Here is a 21674-nt window from a genome sequence, read left to right as displayed (position 1 = left end):
AGGTAAACTGGATTGTGTTATGCCAGATCCCCTTTAGCTATTTTGAAGCTATTAACCTTCAAATAAAACCCATAGTTTTACATTGGCTTGCAAGGCCTGATCTATTTTATAGGTTTTTGGCCTTTCCCCCACCTTCACTGTGTTTCAGCTACATTGATTGTTTGGTTCTCAAACAAATCAGAATTCTTTCCTGCTTGCACCTAATTTTTTTCCTGCAGGAATTCTTCTATCTCAGACTTGCAAGACCAACTCTTCATTTTTCAATTTTTGCTTAATTATTACTTTTTCAGAGAGGCTGCCTCTAACCACCCAGAAAAGTAGATCCCTTTTTGTTACTCTTTTCCTTCGTACCCTGCTTGTTTCCTTCATAACACTCATTATAGCTTGTAAATGGTTGTATTTTGGTTGCCTTGATGTTTGAATGTAAACCTCCTCTGGTGGTAGGGGTGATGGGTGACTTCATTTTTACACCCACTGCCTAGCATTGTGCCAGACAGAAGCCAGTGCTCAGATTTGTGGACTAAATAGTTCAGTTACGATGAACGTACATTATGGACACCATATTCTCAGGCATTAAAAATAATGTAAAAGAATATTTAAGAGAAAACAACTCCTGGCGGTCCTTTTTTAGTGGTTCTGCAGTTCTTTTTTAGTGGTGAGGAGTTGATGCTTTCATTGCTAGGGCCTGAGTTGGATCACTGGTTGGGAAACTGAGATTCTGCAAGCCATGCAGTGCAGCCAAAAAAAATTAGAAAACAATCCTGAATTATACATACAGTGTGATATAGGTATGTTTAAGAAGAAGTAAATTTTTTAAATGACAGCTGGAAAATTACTAAAGTGTTAATAGTTATCTCAATAGTAATATTATAGATGATTTACTTTTAAATTTCTGTTTCTTAAGAGATTTCTACAATAAGTAATATAATACTTTGATAATCAGAAAAAGCACCAAAGGTTATTTTTTAATAGAGTTAAAAAAAATATTCTGGACTTTGAAAAAATATGGATCAACAGCATGATTTTAGCCTTCTAGCCCACATCTTTCAGTCAAGGTCACCTTTTCTAATGTAGAGTATAAACATGATTAAGAACTTATATCAGAAACTTGTGATCTTAGAGGATATAAATGTGTTTTGGGAATTCAGAGGAAAAAGAGATTACTTCTGACCAGGAAGGTCAAGAGAGGAAAATGGAATGAGCAGAGGTGTGAGTTGTACCTGTTTCAGCCATACAGATTACAATTATATTTTATTAAATCTCATAACCCTTTTAGATACTTAACATGTAAGGCTGTAGTGAGCACCCTTGCACATGTATTTTTAAATGATTGTGCAGGTATTTATCTACGATAGAGAAACTGCCAATAAAATGTTACACTGTTTTGGATTTTTACTAGTAGTGTATAAAAAGTCCTTTCCCCAAATCTCTTGAGACTGTTTCTCATTTTGGTTTTTGTCATTCCCATGGGTGGAAAATGGTATCTCATTTCAATTTGCATTTCTTTGATCACTAGAAGTTAAGCCATTTTTTCATGTTTATTAGTCATTTGTATTTTATGAATTGAACTGTCCTTTGACTTTTTTAAAACTTTTTCTTTTACTTGATTGGCAGGAGGACTTTGTGTAAATGGATATTAACCATTTCCTAATATATATTGCAGTTCTTTTTTAGTCTGACAGTACCTTTTCACTTTTATTTATTGTATTTTATATTGTCATTAAGTTTTAATTAACATAACCTAATCTTGATAATCTTTTTCTTGAGGGCTTTGTAGTGTTATACTTTCCCACCCTTCCCATTCTTATATAAAAATAGTTGGATGGTTTTGTTCTTTGTGTTTGGTTTTTAACCCACTTGGAATTTATTTTTATGTCTGGTATGAGGTAGGACTCTCATATTCCTGACAGATTTGGTAACATTCTGATTTTAAGTCAGAGATAATTTCTTATTTAAAATAAAATGGATCAGGGACTTTCTTGGTGGTCCAATGATTAAGACTATGTGCTTCCACTGTGGGGAGTACAGGTTCGATTCCTGGTCAAGGAACTAAGGTCGTGCATGCCACCTGGCCCAATGAATAAATAAATAAGCCATGTGGCCAGATAAATAATAAATGGACCAATTTTGCTAATTTTGATTCTTGTTAAAAATACGGGGTACTAAGGAAACTGAAACATTAAGAATACCTTCTAAGTAAATTAAATAATTTTGAAATCTTTTAAAGTTTGACAGAAAAATCCTAAGACTGGTTAGTAAAAACTCTAGATGGAGTAAATTAATTGTGACTGGATAAAGTTCTGAAACAAGCTTTACAAGTGTAGTGTTCTGCCATCAATTGGACATATCCAGTAAAAGTGTTGACTTTTGAAGCATTCATTATTTTTCTGTTTAATTTCATTGAAACAGTTTTAGTACAGATAGGTAACTTAAGACAGCTCAATTTTTAAATAAATTACAGTATAGCAATTTAATTGTTTTTCTTTACATATTCAGAAGAAAATTCAGATGAATTACCTGGTGAACGACAGAGAAAGCGCCACAAATCTGATAATATTTCCCTTTCCTTTGATGAAAGCCTTGCTCTGTGTGTAATAAGGGAGATATGTTGTGAAAGAAGCAGTAGCAGTGAATCGACAGGAACTCCATCAAATCCGGTAATCCTCTAAAGTCTAGTTCTGGCATTCCTAATAGGCATTCAGACAGAACGTACATGTATGACATATGATTGCTGCTATACACTTGATAAATTTTTTTTCTTTCAAATGAAACTATAGATCTTCCCAACTCCTAACCCAGGTTTGGCGAAAAGGGTGGAAGATAATGGAGTTGCACTGGAGTGTGTTGGTAAAATTCGTACCAATGTTAATAGTTACTAACGTCGCCCTACATATTGGAGAATCTTTGTGGGCCACCGCACCAAAGATAATCTTAGAATTCTAAACAATTTTGTCTTGAATATTTATAGTAAAAATACCTTATTACAGCTCTCAGCTGTAATCTGATCTTCACATTTGCCATATGTAGGTCTAGACATCAGGGAAAGTATTTACTAAGGCCATGAAATATTTGTATATTATTGCATGGATGATGGGAAAATATCAGTACTTTTTGATTACTGATAGAATAATTCCAAAGTATTAGCCAGCATTAATGTTTTTAAGATACCACTGAAGGAAGGTTTTTAAGGAAGTTTTTGCCAACAAGAACACTTAACAAATGGAATATTTTCTTGTCATTAAACATTTGTCTTTAAAATGAAATTAAAATTGGAATTTTTATTTGTGATTTGGCAATGTCTCATGGCCATTCTGTATTTTAGTGATCATTTTATAGTTTTCTAGAATATGTAAAGGACTGAACCAATTATGATAGTAACCATGTTCTTTTTATGTATTCTTGTTACTTTATTATCTTTGCATTTTTTTCTTCTAAAGCAGGGATTTTGTTGATAGAGAGCACCCTCTCGATTTAATATTGAATAGAGCTGTTACTTGTATAGGCCACTAGATGGCATGATGAGCTCTCCTCCAAGAGCAAGTTCTTCATTCAGTAGATATTTGTGCCTTTTCTGTGCCAGGTTCCTTTTGGCAGTAATAATACAGTGGTAGTCAAGGTTGGAGATAGGTCATCAGCAATCAAACAAATAATTTAAACAGTCAATAAATGCTGTGAGGGAAAAAATAGGTTCTTGAGAGCAAATATGTGTGATTTTAAAAATTGAATCCACCCTGATAGCTCAGACGGTAAAGCGTCTGCCTACAATGCAGGAGACCGTGTTCGATCCCTGGGTCAGAAAGATCCCCTGGAGAAGGAAATGGCAACCTGCTCCAGTATTCATGCCTGGAAAGTCCCATGGACCAAGGAGCCTGGTAGGCTATAGTCCATGGGGTCGCAAAGAGTCGGACATGACTGAGCGACTTCACTTGACTCATTTAAATCATACTTGATGTGTCAAGAACTTCGTGTTTGGATAATTTTATTCTTTACAGATGGTTTTAATACAATAACTATGTCCCATTTAAACTTACAGTCTTTGTTAAAGTTGTTTCAGAATTCTAGCTAAGTGATATTAAAAGTTCTTGTTCATTCTACCTGGAATACTGCCTTGTAACCAAAGCAGTGTAGAGGGTATTTTTTTTTTGTTAGACCTATTCTATGCTCTCTTCTAAAAATCCTCTTTATTAAAATAAAGTTGTGTTGTTTTTCAGGTAAAGTCCCGAGTTGTGAAAGCTTTTGGTTGGGTTGATTTTTTTTTTTCTTTCCCTCTTCATTTTAGTTTATCTCACATGAGGTGGTTGTCTGGTGTTGTCATTCATCAGTTTGTGAAGGGAGCTAAAGAAAAGTGCCTTTGCCTCTCATCTTTTCTTTCCTTTGGGTTCAATATATTGGAACTAAGGCTATATTCTAGGCTGTGTACTAGGCAATTACCATATTTTGTCACCTCAGCAGCCTCAAACTCCATTTATAGATGGGAATACTAAGACTTGGGGGTTTCAAATAACTTTAGATCGCATAACTAATAATTGTCACAATCGAAATTCAGAAAAACAGATGTTAATATTTTTCCAGATCAAGGCTGTCTGATGCTTTTTAAATACAGTGTTTAAAAGTTTCTAGGTTTTTCTTTTTTGATCGTCAGGTGAAACTTTTGAAAACTACCTTAAATTTTGCTTTCTTCATAGACCTCCTAGGTAGGCTTGGGCCACCTTTTTCTGTGAAAGGATGGATAGTTACTGTATTCTGATTTTACTTACGATTTTAGTGTGATTGTTAATAGAGCACCCCCCCCTTTTTTGTAGAAATTGGAACTGCAATTCGAATGTTACTTTTACCACTGTTTTCCTAACATCATGATTTAAAATATTTTAGTCTTTTGACCTTAGTGGTTATAAAATAATATACCTTGTTTTTATAAATGATGAAATATTAGTGATCATTTAATCCAAACTCATGTTTCATGGATGAAATCATTGTGGCCTTTACAAACTGAATGTGTCTAAGCTTAAAGGTACTTAGTGACAAATCTAAAATAAGAATGTATGTATCCTGACTACTAGACCAAAGTACTTTTCTGTTTCTAGCCTTCTGCTTTATGTATGTTCTTACCTTTAGCCACTGATGGCAAATATTACAGGACTGAAGGTCTTAGTTTCTTATACTGTTAATCAGAGTTTTAAAATAGGAATCACATGAGCAGATACAAAATTTTTTAAATAAATTTTAAAAATTATATATGAAAACTCTTCCAAAGAAATTCTCAAAGTTCATTAAATATAAATCATAATTATTGTATGTGTTATAACTACTAGCATGAAGATATAAAGATGATTAGAAATTGTCTTAACTCTTAAAGTATGTGTAATTCAGATAAGAAACATGCATTAAAATTATGTTTTGTATAATTTGTGTGAAAATATACTAATATATGAGTAGCACAGATATTAAAGGTGGGAGTGTATTTTTTGGTTACAGTATTGACAAAGCCTTTGGCAAAAAAGAATGACCAGGATTTGAAAACTCAAGTTACTCCAGTTAAGGAGGAATTGTGTGGAAGTTGAAGTTTGGTTTAGAAAACAATCTGAATCTGGCTAATTTTTCATATTTAGTGAAGGGGAGGCAGGATGTTTAGTTGGAGAAAATATGAAAATGTTAATATAGATGTTACTGTATGTACCTTGAATGCCAAGGGAATTTGGCCTTTTTCTTAAATGGAGTTTTGAACAGAGAAAATATTTATCTAGTCGTAACTCAGAAGCTTAACCTAGTGTCCGTGTGTAGAATGGGACTGAGGGGAAATTAGGTGCACAGAGGGTGAGTTAAGAAGCTGTTACAGGTAATGTCCATTAAGTCATCTTGTTTTGCCCCTGATTTTAGGATCTGGATGCTGGTGTAAGTGAACATTCAGGTGATTGGTTGGATCAGGATTCAGTTTCAGATCAATTCAGTGTAGAATTTGAAGTTGAGTCTCTTGATTCAGAAGATTATAGCCTTAGTGAAGAAGGACAAGAACTCTCAGATGAAGATGATGAGGTAGTTTTTTTCTTTTCTCTGATTATATTCTAAAATTCTTATATACGTTCCATATTCATTAACTGAGATTGAAATAATGTTATCAGATTTCACATCACAATTTTTGACTCTTGGTTTATTCAAACTAGAACATTGGTTTGTGGACTTGAGGCTTTATAATTCCTTGTTGTCTTATTTATATTTTTAAAAATACAGTGTCGAGAAGTCAGTAGGCCTTAATGAGCATTATAATAGTTTGCTCGTTTTAAAATTAATTCAGTTCTCTTTTTTTCACTGTTAATTTACTTTTTATAAAAATAAAGCATACAATTAAAGTTGCATACTACCACCAGAACTGTTTCCTAGAAATGACCAGCTTGAACATTTCTAGCTATTTCACTGTTATTTAATACCTGCATGTTTATAAAACAAAACTGCTTGTATTGAATTTTTTACTTTATTCATTTTAAACATCCTCTGTGTTGACTTTTTACCATAGTGGGTGAGGATTTTATTGTCCTCTATTTCTCTCCCTTTATATTCACTCATTCCATGTGACCTTTGTCTCAGATTTCTCACATATAACACAGTTGGACCACAGGTTGCACATCTGCAGATTCAACCAAGTGCAGCTTGGAAATATTCAAGTTAAAAAAAAGATTTCCAGAAAGTTTCAAAATGCAAAACTTGAATTTGCTGTGAGCCATCAACTGTTTACATAGCATTCATGTTGCATTTACAACTTTTTACATAATATTTACATTGTATTAAGTATTATAAACAATCTAGAAATGATTGAATTATAGAGGAGGATGTGCATAGGTTGTATGCAAATACTGTGCAGAGTCTTACACAAGGGACTTAGGTATCTGCAGATTTAAGTATCCTCAGAGGGTCCTGGAACCAGTCTCCCCACAGATACGGAGGGATGACTGTAGTACATATTGTTTGTTTAGGGCTTACCACTGATAGGTCTTCTGGTTGAAGAAGAAAGGTGATGAATCGATGCTAATGTTGTTTTGTTTGTTTTAGGTATATCGAGTTACTGTGTATCAGGCAGGCGAGAGTGATACAGATTCATTTGAAGAAGATCCTGAAATTTCCTTAGCTGTAAGTATACATTTATTTTTTTCAAGGAATCAAAAAAATAGCATTGAGATCAAGATTAGAAAAAAAATATCTAGTCTCCTACTTCTTGACATGAGATAATTTTTATAAAGTTAAAATTGTGAAGTTTTAATGACTTTTGAAGTATTTTTGTTCTTTTATTGGGTTGGAATCTGTTGCTATTTTTTTTAGTTTTTTTTTGTGCTGGAATTTGAACTTTTAAAGAACTGTATTATGGAAGATTCTGAGTATAGCATAGAGAATAGTACAGTGAATCTCCTTTGTACTTATCGTTCAGTTCTAACATTTACCCACATTTTGCCAGTCTTACCAAATATAAATATTTTCATATTAATTTGTATTAGAAAATACAGGATTTTCTATTAAAGAAATTTGGACTTAAAACGTTTATATTATGCGTCAGAGTTCCTGAGGTATTGAATGTGTATTTTTTAAATTAAATATTGTTTAATTTTTGTTTTTAATATTGCCTTGTATTATATTTAGGTAGGAAGTCTCATTTTTTCTGAGATAGAAACAATTATTAATTATTCAGTTAAAGCGAAAGAGAAATTGTAAAATTTTAGGAAAATACTACACTGTATTAGAAAATAATTCAAGTAACTAATTGACTCATTTGATGTGAGGTTGAATTACATATTTTAGACATAGGTCTTACAATTTATTGAACTCTTAAAGCACTTTCGTCCACTGAGTGTGTGCTCAGTCGTGTCCGACTCTTTGCGACCGCATGGACTGTAGCCCCCCAGTCTTCTCTATCCATGGGATTTTCTAGGCAAGAATACTGGAGTGGGTTGCCATTTCCTTCCTCCCGTATTACAAGATCTTTGTCTTTGGTTTTATCATTTAGTAGAGCTGTGCTTTTACAACTTGAAAGACCAATGTTGGGAGGATGATTGGTCTCAACCTTTATTGCTAATATCTTATGTCATTTGTCAGGCAACTTAAAAAGTTATAATTATTCGTGGCAAGATAAACGGGACTTCTATGGCAAGTTTTACATGGATAGTGTTTCAAGCAAGAACAATGCTCCTGTTAAGGCAGGGAGATAAGGATAGTTCAGTGAAGAGGCTTGTGATGTGGAGGAGTTCGTTACCCCAGTTGCATCATAGGTGGAAAGATTTGGGAAATAAAGTTGAAATAAGGATGAAGCAGTGAGCAGTTAACAGAGATGAGAATCCAGAAAAGTATAGACAAGTAAGGGCATGCATTTTGGCTAGTGGCAAGGATGGCAGAGTTTAGCTGGTGGTGATTGCCGAGAACATTTAGCATTTCCTTTGTGGGTGAAATTAGGGAACACTCATTTGAGCCCTGGTTTTATAGAACTTCTAAAAGAGATTTAGTCAATGGCAAACTGGATAATAGTTTTGTCTAGATTGATTTGGTGAACTCTGGGCAAGGTATCAGATTTGAGCTTTTAAGGGAGTAGAGTTGGGTACAGGCCTCTACAGAGAAGATCCCATAGCATAGCACTTGGCTTAAACTAAATGAGGTGGTGCAGTGGTAAAGAATATGCCTGCCAGTGCAGGAGATGCAAGAAATGTGGGTTTGATCCCTGGGTTGGTAAGATCCCCTGAAGTAGAAAATGGCAACTTGCTCCAGTATTCTTACCTGGAAAACTGGACAGAGGAGTCTGGTGGCCTACATACAGTCCATGGGGTCACAGTGAGTTGGACACGAGTGAGCGCACACACACTGTATATCCATTTCTTAGGGATTCCCAGGTGGCTCCTGCCAGTACAGGAGATGGGAGATTGATCCCTGGGTCAGGAAGACCCCCTGGAAGAGAAAATGGCAACCCACTCCAGTATTCTTGCCTTGTAAATCCCATGGACAGAGGAGCCTGATGAGCAGTAGTCCATGGGCTTGCAGAGTCAGACACGACTGAGCACACATACACACAAACTTAAATGAACCAACCGTATCTGTAACTTTATAGGTACATGTTACAGGTCATGGTGAATACATTTTTCATTTTAGAATTTTTCAGCATAGTTTGGCTGGAAAAAATAGGTATTTACAAGATCATGTTTGAGGAAAGACTTATTGTTTTATATAAAACATGAAATACTGAAATTTGAGTTGTATGGTAAACATTTTGCCTTAGCCATATTGAACAAGTTGCTAGCATTGCTGGATTGGTTATTGAAGGGTTATAGAAGCTAACTCTCTTGTTTCCTTGAAGGACTATTGGAAGTGTACGTCATGCAATGAAATGAATCCTCCTCTTCCACCTCATTGCAACAGATGTTGGGCCCTTCGTGAAAATTGGCTTCCTGAAGATAAAGGAAAAGATAAAGGGAATATGTCTGAGAAAGCCAAACTAGGAGACTTGATGCAAGAAGAAGAGGGCTTTGATGTCCCTGACTGTAAGAAATCTACGGTGAATGATTCCAGAGAATCCTGTGTTGAAGAAAATGATGATAAAATCACACAAGCCTCTCTATCCCAAGAAAGTGAGGACTATTCTCAGCCATCGACTTCTAATAGCATCATTTATAGTAGCCAAGAAGATGTCAAAGAGTTTGAGAGAGAAGAAACACAAGACAAAGAAGAAAGTATGGAGTCTAGTTTTCCCCTTAATGCCATTGAACCTTGTGTAATTTGCCAGGGTCGACCTAAAAATGGTTGCATCGTCCATGGCAAAACAGGACATCTTATGGCATGCTTTACATGTGCAAAGAAGTTAAAAAAAAGGAATAAGCCCTGTCCAGTATGTAGGCAACCAATTCAAATGATTGTGCTAACTTATTTCCCCTAGTTGAACTACCTGTAAAAACAGAATTATATGTTATAAGCCTAGAAATTTAGACATGAAATTTATTTTTATTTTTTTAGCTGTATCAAAGCAAGAAAATACCTTATATGTAGATTTCTCCCAGTAGTGATTATGCCTTTTAGGAAAATGCCTATTCTGTTGCTATTTTATATTTGGCTTTCAGTGTAATTTAGATTGGATTTAGTACCTTTCATGTAAAAAAAAAGTTTCTGTGAAAGATTTAATATTTAAATTTTAGATACTCTTAAACCTTCCAATCCTTCGTTTCTATAGTCTTTCAGAGATGCTTAAAATACATTAACTTTCCTACGTATGATGATTTGCAGCCTTTAAGTTGCGAACTTTCAAAGATGCAAACAAGCATTTCATACTCAGCCACTAAGTCCACGTGCCCTTTGTACATCATCACATGTGTGCATCCTCTGCAGCTGGTGCTTTTTTATACTGTACACTACTATGGAGGCTACAATAGTACAGTATTTTCTATTTCAAGCTCAGGATGTCCAGAAGCAAGTGTAAAAGCCGGGGTGATGTAGCTGTCAAGTGAGAAGAAGGAAATGGCAACCCACTCCAGTAATCTTGTCTGGAAAACCCCATGGACAGAGGAGCCTGACAGGCTACAGTCCGTGAAGTCGCAAGAGTCAGACATGACTTAGCGACTAAACCATCCAGCACTACAAAGTGAATATATGCCTAAAGAGAATGTGGGAAAAGAATATCTGCGATATACTGGCTAGTTTTTTGTTGTGAGGGTGGGAGTCAAGGAAGACTTGGGGTTATTTTTTCATCAGCTTCCATTTTATACTTATTTATAATGGTCATTATTTTTACCAATACTGTAAAACTATGAAAATAAATAAAATACTCAAAGTTTCATATAGCCAAGAACAAAAAAAAAGAAGCACCAAGTGGTAACAGTGGACACAAAAGTGAAAACAGTTGAGCGAGTGGACTGATGAGGAAAAAGTAGTTGAAGAACCAGAGGTTCACAACACAGGAAATGGCACGGGGATTTTCTTTGAGGAGGCACCGTTCGTTTTTGAGACACAGGAGCTAAATGCAGAACAGTACATGAAACAAGAAGGTCACAGCAGCCGTTCAGAACGCAGTCCAGCGTTACCTTGTCATTTTATGAGAGAAAACAGCTACCACCCAGACATCCCCGGATCGTTTTTCCAAGAGGGTAGACAGATTGAATCTAGTAAGGAACCAGAACCTGTGCCATCAACGTCAGGCATGAATGAAATTGCAGCTTGCTTCTGTCTCCTGTTGCTGACCATCCTTCAGCTCGACCGTCTCCCACCCCTTCTCCCTCCAGTCAGTAACTCTTCTTGCCTATTCACTTGATGCCAGTCCCTGTGTACCAGCTGAATTGTACCACTATAATGTACTACTGTATTTTTTTAAGGTACTCTTCTGTAAGATAGAAAGTATTTTATTTGTTGTGTTTTTTATGTATTATTTGTGTGAAAAATGTTATAAACCTATTACAATATAGTAGTACCATGCAAAGAGTCGGACACGACTGAGCAACTGAACTCAACTGAACCATGGAACCGATTCTGTTAGTCGCATACCTACGCTAACTAGGTTGAACTAAGGAACATATTGGACTTAACAAATGTGCTCTTAGAACAGAACTTGTTTGTATGTAGAGGACTTACTGTACTCTTTCTAGATAAATATTGGTGCTACATAAGTAGCACTTAAATATTTCTCATTCTCCAGTCTCTTTGATAGGGTCAAGGGGTAGAATAAACAGAAGACTTGTTTGTTATACTAGCTGAAAATGTCATAACTTCTCTAAATTGTCCAAAAATTATACATTATTTTAAGACTGACAACATAAAATTCTAAAATAACTCTCAAACTGTATAGATTAACATCTTGATTTATATTAAATCTCCAACAAAATAGTGAAAGTAACTTTGATTTACAAGGTCCAAGTGTTTTTCTCCTATATATGACAGTTGTACATACTCAAGTGAGGATCATAAAATCAACTGAACTATGAGTTTAGGATAGAACTGAGGGATAATTTTGTATAGCAAGTTTGTGTGCCAGTTACAGACCATGCTAATAACTTTAAAAAATAACCTCCCCACGCACCCGTATACAACTTACTCATGTATAGATAGGTAGGTAATGGCTGAATGGATCAGTACTTTAGTGGAAGAGTGTTCCTCAAATAGAGTAAAGCTTAATTTGGGGTTTATAATACTTAAGCTAGAACTAAGTAGAATTGATCTCTGAGGAGAAAAAAAATAGATTATAAACACCGTATAGTCTTCTCCGTAGCTGTGAGTTCCACATCCATGAATTTAACTTGGTTTGGAAATAGGAAGAAGATTCCGTCAAGTTTCAAAAAGAAAACTTGAATTTGTTGTACACTCTCAGCTAAATAGCATTTGTGTTATATTAGGTAATATAAGTAATCTTGAGATTTAAAAGTACGTGGGAGAAGGAGAACTTTTGCAAAGGTTATGTGCAAAACCATAGCATTTTATATAAGGGACTTGAGCATCTTCAGATTTTGGTATCCCAGGGATCGGAGGGAATCTTAGAACCAATCCCCTATGGATACTGAGGGACAGCTGTACATTTGGGATGTATTACTCAATAATTATACTATTTACAAAACATTCAAACTAGCCACAAATAGTTTCATTCAACATACACATGGATTACTAATGCACTCTTGATTGTCTAAATATTTTGATGTATCATATGTATTTATTGATTTACAAATAAAAGGTGTTCTTGGTGCTTTAAGAATTGTTTAAAAAATGAGGTTATTGGATCTTATAAGCAGTTTTCCCATAATGAGTTTTTTATTCCAGTTTTATTGAGATATAATGGACAGTACTCTGCCGTAAGATGTTACAGCATAATGGTTTGACATTAATAGCATTAAATGATTATTACAGCAAGTTTAGTGAACAGCCATTATTTTAAATAGATAAATTATAATGACAAAATTTTTTTTCTTGTGATGAGAACTCAGGGTTTATTCTCTTTAACTTTCATGTAGAACATACAACAGTGTTAATTGCATTTATCATATTGTACATTATGTCTTTAGTACTTACAACTGGAAGTTTGTACGTTTTTATTGCCTTCATCCATTTCCCCTCCCCCAACTCCCCACCTGATAACCACAAATCTTTTTCTGTTTGTTTTTTTTTGAAATATAAAGACCTACAATACTGTGTTAGTTCCTGTTATACAACAGAGTGATGTGGTATTCTATACATTTTCAAATGAACACAATGTCTTATTATGATATGTTACTATATAAAGATGTTACATAGTTACTGCCTGTTAATCATACACTGTACATTTCACACCATGAGTCATTTACTTTGCAACTAAACATTTGTACTTAATGTCCCTCACTTATTTCTTTCCTCCTTTGATCTCTCTGTGGCAACCACCCCTTTCTGATTTGTTGTGTTCATTTTTTAGATTCCACATATAATGAAAGCATGTAGTGTTTGTCTTCTCTGACTTAACTTCACTTTGCATAATACCCTCTAGGTTCATCCATATTGTTGCAGATAGCAAGAGTTTTTACTTTTTTATGGCTAGTCTTGTACTGTGTGTGTGCTACATCTCGACATCTTTATTCATTGTGCATTGATGAATACTTGGGTTGCTTTCATATCTTTGCTGTTGTAAATAGTGCTGCGAACATTGAAGTGCATGTGAATTTTTGAATTAGTGCTTTTGGTTTTTCGAGGTACATACCTGGAGTGGAGTTGTTGGATGATATGGTAGCTGTATCTTTAGTTTTTTTGAGGAAGCTCCATACTGTTTTCTGTAGTGGCCGCACCAGTTTATGTGCCCACCAAGAGTACAAGGAAGGATTCCCTTTTTTCCACAACCTCACCAACAGTTATTTGCTGTCTTGATAATAGCCATTCTGATAAGTGAGAGGTGGGATCTCATTGTGATTTTGATTTTCATTTCCCTGATTAGTGATGTTGAGCATCTTTTCATGTGCCTGTTGGCCATCTGTATGTCATCTTTGGAGAAATATCTGTTCAGATCCTCTGCCCATTTTTCAATAGGATTGTTTTTTATTGCACTCCTTAATCTGTTTTGAATTTATTTTTGTGAATGGTGTGAGAGAGTAGGCCAGTTTCTTGTGCATGTTGCTGTCCAGATTTCCTAACACCGCTTTTTCAGAATATTTTATTTTTGGCTCTGCTGGGTCTTGGTTGCTGCACATGGGCTTTCTCTAGTTGTGGCGAGAGCAGACTGCTCTCTAGTTATAGTGCGAGGGCTTCTCTTGTTGCTGAGCACTGGCTCTATGGCTCGAAGCCTCAGTAGTTGGTGGCGTATAAACTTAGTTGCCTTGCAGCATGTGGGATCTTCCTGGAGCAGGGATTAAACTGGTGTCCCTTGCATTTCAAGGCAGATTCTTAAGCACTAGACCACCAGGGAATCCCCCAACACCCCTTATTGAAGTGTTTGTGTTTTTCTCATTGTATATCCTTGCCACTTTGTCATAGATTAATTGACCATAAGTGTGGGTATATTTCTGGGCTCTATATTCTGTTCCATTGACCTATGTGTCTGTTTTTGTGCCAGTACTATCCTGTTCTGATGGCTGTAGCATTACAGCCTGGTTTGAACCAGGGAGTGTGAGGTCCCCTGCTTTCTTCTTTTTTCTCAAGACTGTTTTGGCTGTTCAGGGCGTGTGTGTTCTCAGTGAAAAATACCATTTTGGCTGTTGAGGGTGTCTGTGTATGTGTGTTTTCGATGAAAAATACCATTTTGTGTGTGTGTGATGTGTGTGTATTTTCTCATATAAGTTTTATAATTAGTTGTAGTTCTGTGAAAAATACCATTAATATTTTAATAAGGATTGAATTGATCTGTAGATTTCCTTGAGTAGCATATAGTCTTTTTAACAAATCCTTCCAGTCCATGAACGTGGTATATCTTTCCATTTGTCTATATCATCTTCAGTTTCTTTTATCAACATCCTATAGTTTCTCAGTACAGGCGTTTAATCTCCTTAGTTACATTAGTCTTAAATATTTTATTCCTTTTGATGCAGTTTTAAATGGCTGTTTAAATGGGATTGTTTCTTAATTTCTCTTTCTGATGGTTTATTGTTGGTGTATAGAAATGTTTGTATATTGATTTTTGTCTCTGGCAGCTTTACCAAACTCATTGAGCTATAGTAGTTTTTGTTGGCGTCTTGAGAATTTTCTTTGGTGTGCTATGCAACTTGCAGGATCTTTGTTCCCTGCCCAGGAATCCAACCCAGGGCCTCCAAGTCCTAACCACTAGACCGCTAGGGAATTCCCAGCATTTTCTATGTATAGTATCATGTCATCTGTAAGCAGTGACAGTTTACTTTTTTGCAATTTGGATTCTATTTCTTTTTCCTACCTGATTGCTATGACTAGGACTTCCAATAATATCTTGAATGAAAGTGGCAGGAGTGGGCATCACTGTCTTCTTCCTAATGTTAGAGAAGATACTTGCTCCTTTTCACCATTGAGAATGATGTTAGCTGTGGGCTTGTCATTGATGGCCTTTATTGTTTTGAGGTATGTTCCCTCTATACTACTTTGTTGAGTTTCTATCATAAATAGATGTTGAGTTTTGTCATAGTTTTCTACATTTGTTGATCATATGATTTGTGTTCTTCAATTTGTTAATGTGTATCCCTTTGATTAATTTGCAGATATTAGTCCATCCCTGGGATAAATGACATTTGATCTTGGTGTATGATCCTTTTAATGAGTTGTTGAATTCTGTTTGCTAATATTTTGTTAAGAATTTTTGCATGTGTGTTCATCAGTGATATTGACCTGTAAATTTCTTTTTTAGTGTTATCATTGTTTGGTTTTGGTAGCAGGATGATACTGGTCTTGTAGAATGAGTTTGGAAATGTTACTTCCTCTACAGTTTTTTGAAATAGTTTGAGAAGGATAGGTGTTAACTCTTCTCTGGATGATAGAATTCACCTGTGAAGCAGTCTGGTCCTGAACTCTGTTTTCTGAAAGTTGTTTTATTACTTATTCAGTGTTATTCCTGGTAACTGGTTTGTTCACATTTTTATTTGTTCTTAGTTCAGTCTGAGGAGATTGTGCATTTCTAGGAATTGATCATTTCTTTGAGGTTGTCCATTTATCAGTGTATAATTATTTGTTGTAATCTCTTATGATCCTTTGTAATTCTGTGGTGTCAATTGTAACTTTCCCCTTTTCATTTCTGATTTTATTGATTTGGGCTCTCTTTTGTTGTTGTTGAGTCTGGTTAATCAATTTTATCTTTTCAGAGAACCAGCTCTTAGTTTCATTAATCTCTATTGTTTTTTAAATCTCTGTCTCTTTTATTTCTGCTCTAATCTTTTAATTCCTTTCCTTCTGCTCACTTTGGTTTTTTTTTTTTTTTGTCTGCACCAGGTCTTAGTTGCAGCATGTGAGATCTTGTTCCCTGACCAGGGATTGAACTTGGGTCCCCTGCATTGGGAGCTCAGAGTCTTAGCCACTGGACCATGAGAGAAGTCCCTCACTTTGGGTTTTATTTGTTCCTCCTTTTCTAGTTCTTTTAGGTGTAAGAATAGGTTGTTTATTTGAGGGTTTTTTTTCTTTCCTGAGATAGGCTTGTAGCACTATAAACTTTTCTCTTAGAACTGCTTTTGCTGCATCCCATAGATTTTGGATTGTTCTGTTTCCATTTCCAAGTATTTTTAAGTTCCTTTTTTTGTTGATATCTTCAGTGATCCATTGATTGTTTAGTAGCATATTGTTTAGCATCACATTTACATTTAATGTGATTACTGATTGGTATGTACTTATAGCCATTTTGTTCATTGTTTTGGAATGTTTGTGTTTTGGTTTTTTTTTTGCAGTTTTTTTCCCTTGTATTTATTTTCTGGTCTCATAACATTGTAGTCAGAAAAGATGATATGATTTCAGTTTTGTTAAATTTATGGAAACGTGTTTTGTGGTGTAGTATAAGTCCCTTAGTATTGTATTACTGTCAGTTTCTCCCTTTGTGTCTGTTAATAGTTGCTTTATGTGTTTAGGTACCCCTATGTTCGATGCATTTATTATTATTAATGCCTTCTTAGGTTTATCCCTTTATCATTATGTGTTGTCCTTAGTCTCTTGTGAGAGTCTTTATTTTCAAGCTTATTCTTTCTGATATAAGTATTGCTACCTCATTTCCCCCCTACCCCCATTTTCATGGAATGCTTATTTTCCCATCTACTTACTTTCTGTTACTTCAGATTTGAAACAAGTCTCAGGCAGCATATGTATTGCTATTGTTTTTGTATCTGTTCAGCCATTCTGTGTCTTTTGATTGGAGCATTTAGTTCATTTACATTTAATGTGATTTTTAATAGGTATGTACTTAATGCCATTTTGTTAATTGTTTGAGGGTTTTATAGTTTTTAGTCCTAATTCTCTTCCCTTGTGATTTGAAGACTCTTTAATGTTATGTTTTAATTCCTTTCTTTTTTCTGTGTACCTGTTACAGGTTTTTGGTTTTCTGATTACCATAAAGTTATCTATCTACCTACCTACCTATCTATGATTATTTTAAGTTGCTGATCTCTTCGGTTCAAATACATTTTAACAATTCTGGCATTTTTACTAACTGTTTCCCCCCATGTTTACTGTTTTTGATGTCATATTTTACATCTTTTTTTCTGTATCCCCTAACTACTTATTGTGGATATAGGCAGTTTTACTATTGATAATTTTGTCTTTTACTCTTCTCACTTGCTTTATAAATTTGCCTTTACCAGTGAGATTTTTTTTTCCTTCTGTAATTTTTATTTTTCTAGTTGTGCCCCGACCCCCCAACCTGCCCCCTTAGGAAGTTTAACATTTCTTGTAAGCTGGTTTGGTGGAGCTGGACTCTTAGCTTTTGCTTGTCTGTAAAACGTTTGATCTCTCCCATCAAATTTGAGTGAAAGCCTTGCCAAGTTTGTGTGTGTGTGTGTGTGTGTGTGTTTCCCTTTCATCACTTTAAGTATATTGTACCATTCCCTTTTTGCCTGCAGAATTTCTGCTGAAAAGTCAGCTGATAGCCTTATGGGAGTTCCCTTGTACTTAACTAGTTGCCTTTGCTTTGCTGCTTTAATATTCTTTATTTTTTGTGTTGGTGTGATCCTCTTTGAGTTTGAGACTCTCTTGGCTTCCTGGACCTGGATGTCTGTTTCCTAGCTTAGAAAAGCTTTTAGCTATTATGTCTTCAGATGGATTCTCTATCCCTTCCTCTCTTCTGAGACTCTTGTAATGTGAATGCTGCTCCAATAGATGCTCTCCCTCAGGTCTCTTAAACTCATTTTCTTTCTTTTTTTTAAAATTGAAATATAGTTGATGCACAATGTAAGTTTCAGGTATAGAAGGGTGACTCACAATTTTCAAAGATTATGTCCCATTTATAGTTACAAAATATTGGCTACATTCTCTGTATATAGCCTTCTAACTTATTTTATACATTGTGGTTTGTACCTGTTAATCTTCTACCCCTCTCTTGCCCCTCCCCTCTTCCTTTTCCCCTCACCCCTCTGGTAAACACTAGCTTGTTTTCTATATATGTTTCTTTTTGTTATATTCACAAGTTTTATTTTTTAAACTCCCCATATAAGTGATAGCATACATTATTTGGTATTCTCTGACTGGCTTTACTAAACATAACACGGTTCATGTTCATTCATGTTGTTGCAAACAGCAGAGTTTCATTCTCTTTTATGGCTAAGTAGTATTCCATTGTGTGTATATGTGTGTGTGTGTACACACCATATCTTATTTGTCCATTTGTTGATGGACACTTGGGTTGCTTCCATACCTTGGCTATTGTAAATAGTGCTGCTGTGAACACTGGTGTCCTCATTTCTTTTTGTTTGCTTGCTCTTTCTCTTCAGCTTCAGTGAGTCCCACTGCTGTCTTCTGGCTTGTGGATCCATTCCTCTGTTATCATCTAATCTACTATTGATTCCTTCTAGTGTATTTTTTATTTCAGTTATTATATTCTTCGTCTCTGGCTCTTCTTTATATTTTATAATTCTTTGTTAAAACTGTCTAACGTTTTGCTCTGTTCACCCATAGCACTTTGTCTCGGGTATGGAACATCATTGTGATTGTTACCCGGTGACTAGGGCTGTATGCTGTAGGGGTGCCCCCTATTTGTGCCTGAACTCTTCTGTTGTGGTGGGCTGATTACTGTGGGCCATCTGATGGACGTGGCTGGTCCAAGCCCAGTTGGTTTTCAGGCCTTGCCTTGTGCAGAGGCTCTCATTTGCTGGTGGGCGGGGCTGGATTACAAGGCTGCTGGCTGTGGAGCTTTGGGGGATCCTGGACTCCAGCTAGTCCACCAATGGGGTGAGCAAAGTGGCGTGGGGGGTTGTGGGGAATGAAGGGGGTGAGTGTGTCCCAGATCTAATGTTGGCTTGCTTGTGGGTGGGGCCAGTTGCTGGCATAGCTGGCTGCCAGGTCTGAGTTGTGGTGTTGGCTCACTGGTGCATGAATGGGCCTGGATCCTGGGGCAGCTGGCTAAGGGTTACAAGGTGTCTTGGAGCTGGTGTCTGCCTGTTGGTGGGTGGGATTGGGGCTTCCTGGGGCTGGTGGTGTCTTGCAGGGAGACAGTGCTGGAGTTAATGCCAACTCACTGGTGGGCAGAACTGGGTTCCCAGGTCTCTGGCTGCAAGGCCCTGAAAGTCCTAGAGCTGGTAGTGTTCTGCTGGTAGGTGGGGCCATATTGTGGACCAGCTGACTGAGAGTCCCAGAGCTGGTTTTAGACTGCTGCTGGGCAGGCTTGGGCCCAAGGGGTCCTGTGGCAGATGCAAGCCTACTGGTAGGTGGGCTGGGTCTTGATATGGTAGGGTGCAGGGTTGAAGTAGTCCTAGATCTGGTGTCTGCTTGCTGGTGGGCAAGGCCAAGGCCCAGAGTGTCTTGGGTCTAATGCTGATTCACTGGGAGGCAGATCCAGGACCTGAGGTCTTTAGCCCAGGGTCCTGGGGGTCCCAGAGTTGGTGTTCTGTCCTGCTGGTAGGTGGAGTGGTGCCCATAGGATCCTGGGTCTACTCACTGATGGTTGAGCTTGGTTCTGTGAGTAGTGCCCATTGGTGGACCCAACCAGGGTCTGAGCCCTCTGGTAGAGATAGCCAGGTCCTGGGTTGACTATGGGCTCAGGGGATCATAAGGCAGCAGGCCTGTTGTTGGTGGGACTGTTTCTCTGCCTGGTTAGTTGCTTGGCCTGAGGCATCCCAATACTGAGGCCAACAGACTGGTAGAAGGGGCTGGATCCTGAGGCTAATAAGCTAGAGAGAGGACTCCAAAATGGCACTTGCCAGCACCAGTGTTCATGTGATAGAACAAGCTCCCAAAGATAGTTGTGCCAGTGTCTGTGTCCCCAGGACAAGCTGCAATTGCCTCCTGCCTCACCAGGAGACTCCAAGATCAGATGGTAGATCTGACTCCTTTCAAATTACTGCTTCTGGCCTGAGTCCTGGAGTATATGGGAATTTGTGTGCATCTTGAAGAGTGGGGTCTCTATTTCCCACAGTCCTCTGGCTCTCCCAGAAGTAAGCCCTGCTGGTCTTTAAAGCCAGATGTTCTAAGGGCCCATCCTGGTGCAGGATTCTCTGGGCTGGGGAGCCCATTGTGGGGCTTGGACCACTCACTCTGTGGGAGAACCTCTGCAACTTTAATTATCCTCCCATTTGTGGGTCATTCACCTGGGGGTATGAGTTTTAGCTATATCGCATCACCTGCCCTCTTACGTGTCTTGTTGCAGTTCCTTCTCTATATCTTTGGTTGAAGATATTTGCTGCTAGTCTTCCAATTTTTCTCATCAATAGTTTCCCTGTTGTAATTTTGGCATGCCTGTGGGAGGAGGTGAGCTCAGGGTCTTCCTCGTCTATTTTGGCCACATCTCCATTATAATGAGTTTTGTTAAAAATTATATTTGAATATCATCTATTTGGGTAATCAAAGGCACTAGTGTGAATATGCTGCTGCTTTTGGAATGGCCATGCCTGCCCACTATGGAAGTACACATATATGGGCAGCATGACTCAGTTGGGAGCTTGTAAGGCATGGAATAAGACCAACTTGAGAATAATGACACAATTTAGTAGGGCCACAAAATGCTGTTGTCTCCCTATCTTGTTTACTTGTGTTACCATATGGCAGGCTGGCTTAAGTAGTTTCTCAACAAGTGGTACTTCTGAACAATCTGAAAGGGATATAGCTAGGGCATGGATGGGACTAGGATTAGCTACCCTGTCACTTGTCAGCATGAAAGGCGCTGTTGTAATTTCATGTGACTTCTCTGTGTTGTCTGTGAACCTAAATTCCATGAGGTCAAGAATGTCTTCTTGCCTGTGATACACATACAGGTGCTTAATAAGAGTTTATTGATATTGAGTGAGTCTAAGCACTGGGACGTGAGTCTTGAAGCTGGCTTTAAAGCAGGAGATTGTGGGTCCCAAAGGCAAACCAAGGTTAGCTGTTGGCATAACTTAGTTTAGGTTTTTAGCTTTGTTGTTCAGTTGTTAAGTCTGATTTTTTATTTTTAAATTTGTTGTTCAGTCGCTAAGTTGCTAATTCAGGGTTGATTTCCTTTAGGATTGACTGGTTTGATCTCCTTGCTGTCCATGGGACTCTCAAAAGTCTTCTCCAGCACCATGATTTAAAATCATTAGTTCTTCGGTGCTCAGCCTTCTTTATGGTCCAACTCTCACATCCATACATGACTGCTGGAAAAACCATGTTCT

At 37.0% G+C, this 21674-nt stretch overlaps 1 protein-coding gene and 1 long non-coding RNA gene across 17 annotated transcripts in view; one reads left to right on the top strand and one right to left on the bottom strand.

Moving 5' to 3' along the window:
- Positions 1–12691, top strand: part of MDM2 (MDM2 proto-oncogene) — a 64623-nt gene extending 51932 nt beyond the window's left edge. For 15 of the 16 annotated variants that reach the window (XM_081589808.1, XM_081589806.1, XM_081589819.1 and 12 more), the window contains 4 exons: positions 2497–2657; positions 5878–6033; positions 7045–7122; positions 9326–12691. In XM_081589808.1, coding sequence (XP_081445934.1) covers positions 2497–2657; positions 5878–6033; positions 7045–7122; positions 9326–9901 — 971 coding nt within the window. In that variant the 3' untranslated portion in view covers positions 9902–12691. The remainder of the gene's footprint in view (positions 1–2496; positions 2658–5877; positions 6034–7044; positions 7123–9325) is intronic. The other variant, XM_081589823.1, reaches the window with a different exon arrangement.
- Positions 7267–9843, bottom strand: LOC145545386 (uncharacterized). The gene is made up of 2 exons (XR_014082040.1): positions 9033–9843; positions 7267–7830 (listed from the first exon to the last, which is right to left on the bottom strand). It is a non-coding gene; the product is annotated as an uncharacterized LOC145545386 (long non-coding RNA).
- Positions 12692–21674: the final 8983 nt, after the last annotated feature.

The sequence above is a fragment of the Giraffa tippelskirchi genome, chromosome 4 (genome assembly GCF_054371585.1).
Source record: "Giraffa tippelskirchi isolate mGirTip1 chromosome 4, T2T-mGirTip1v1.2.pri, whole genome shotgun sequence".
Lineage (NCBI taxonomy): Eukaryota > Metazoa > Chordata > Mammalia > Artiodactyla > Giraffidae > Giraffa > Giraffa tippelskirchi.
This window is presented reverse-complemented; position numbering and strand designations above follow the sequence as displayed.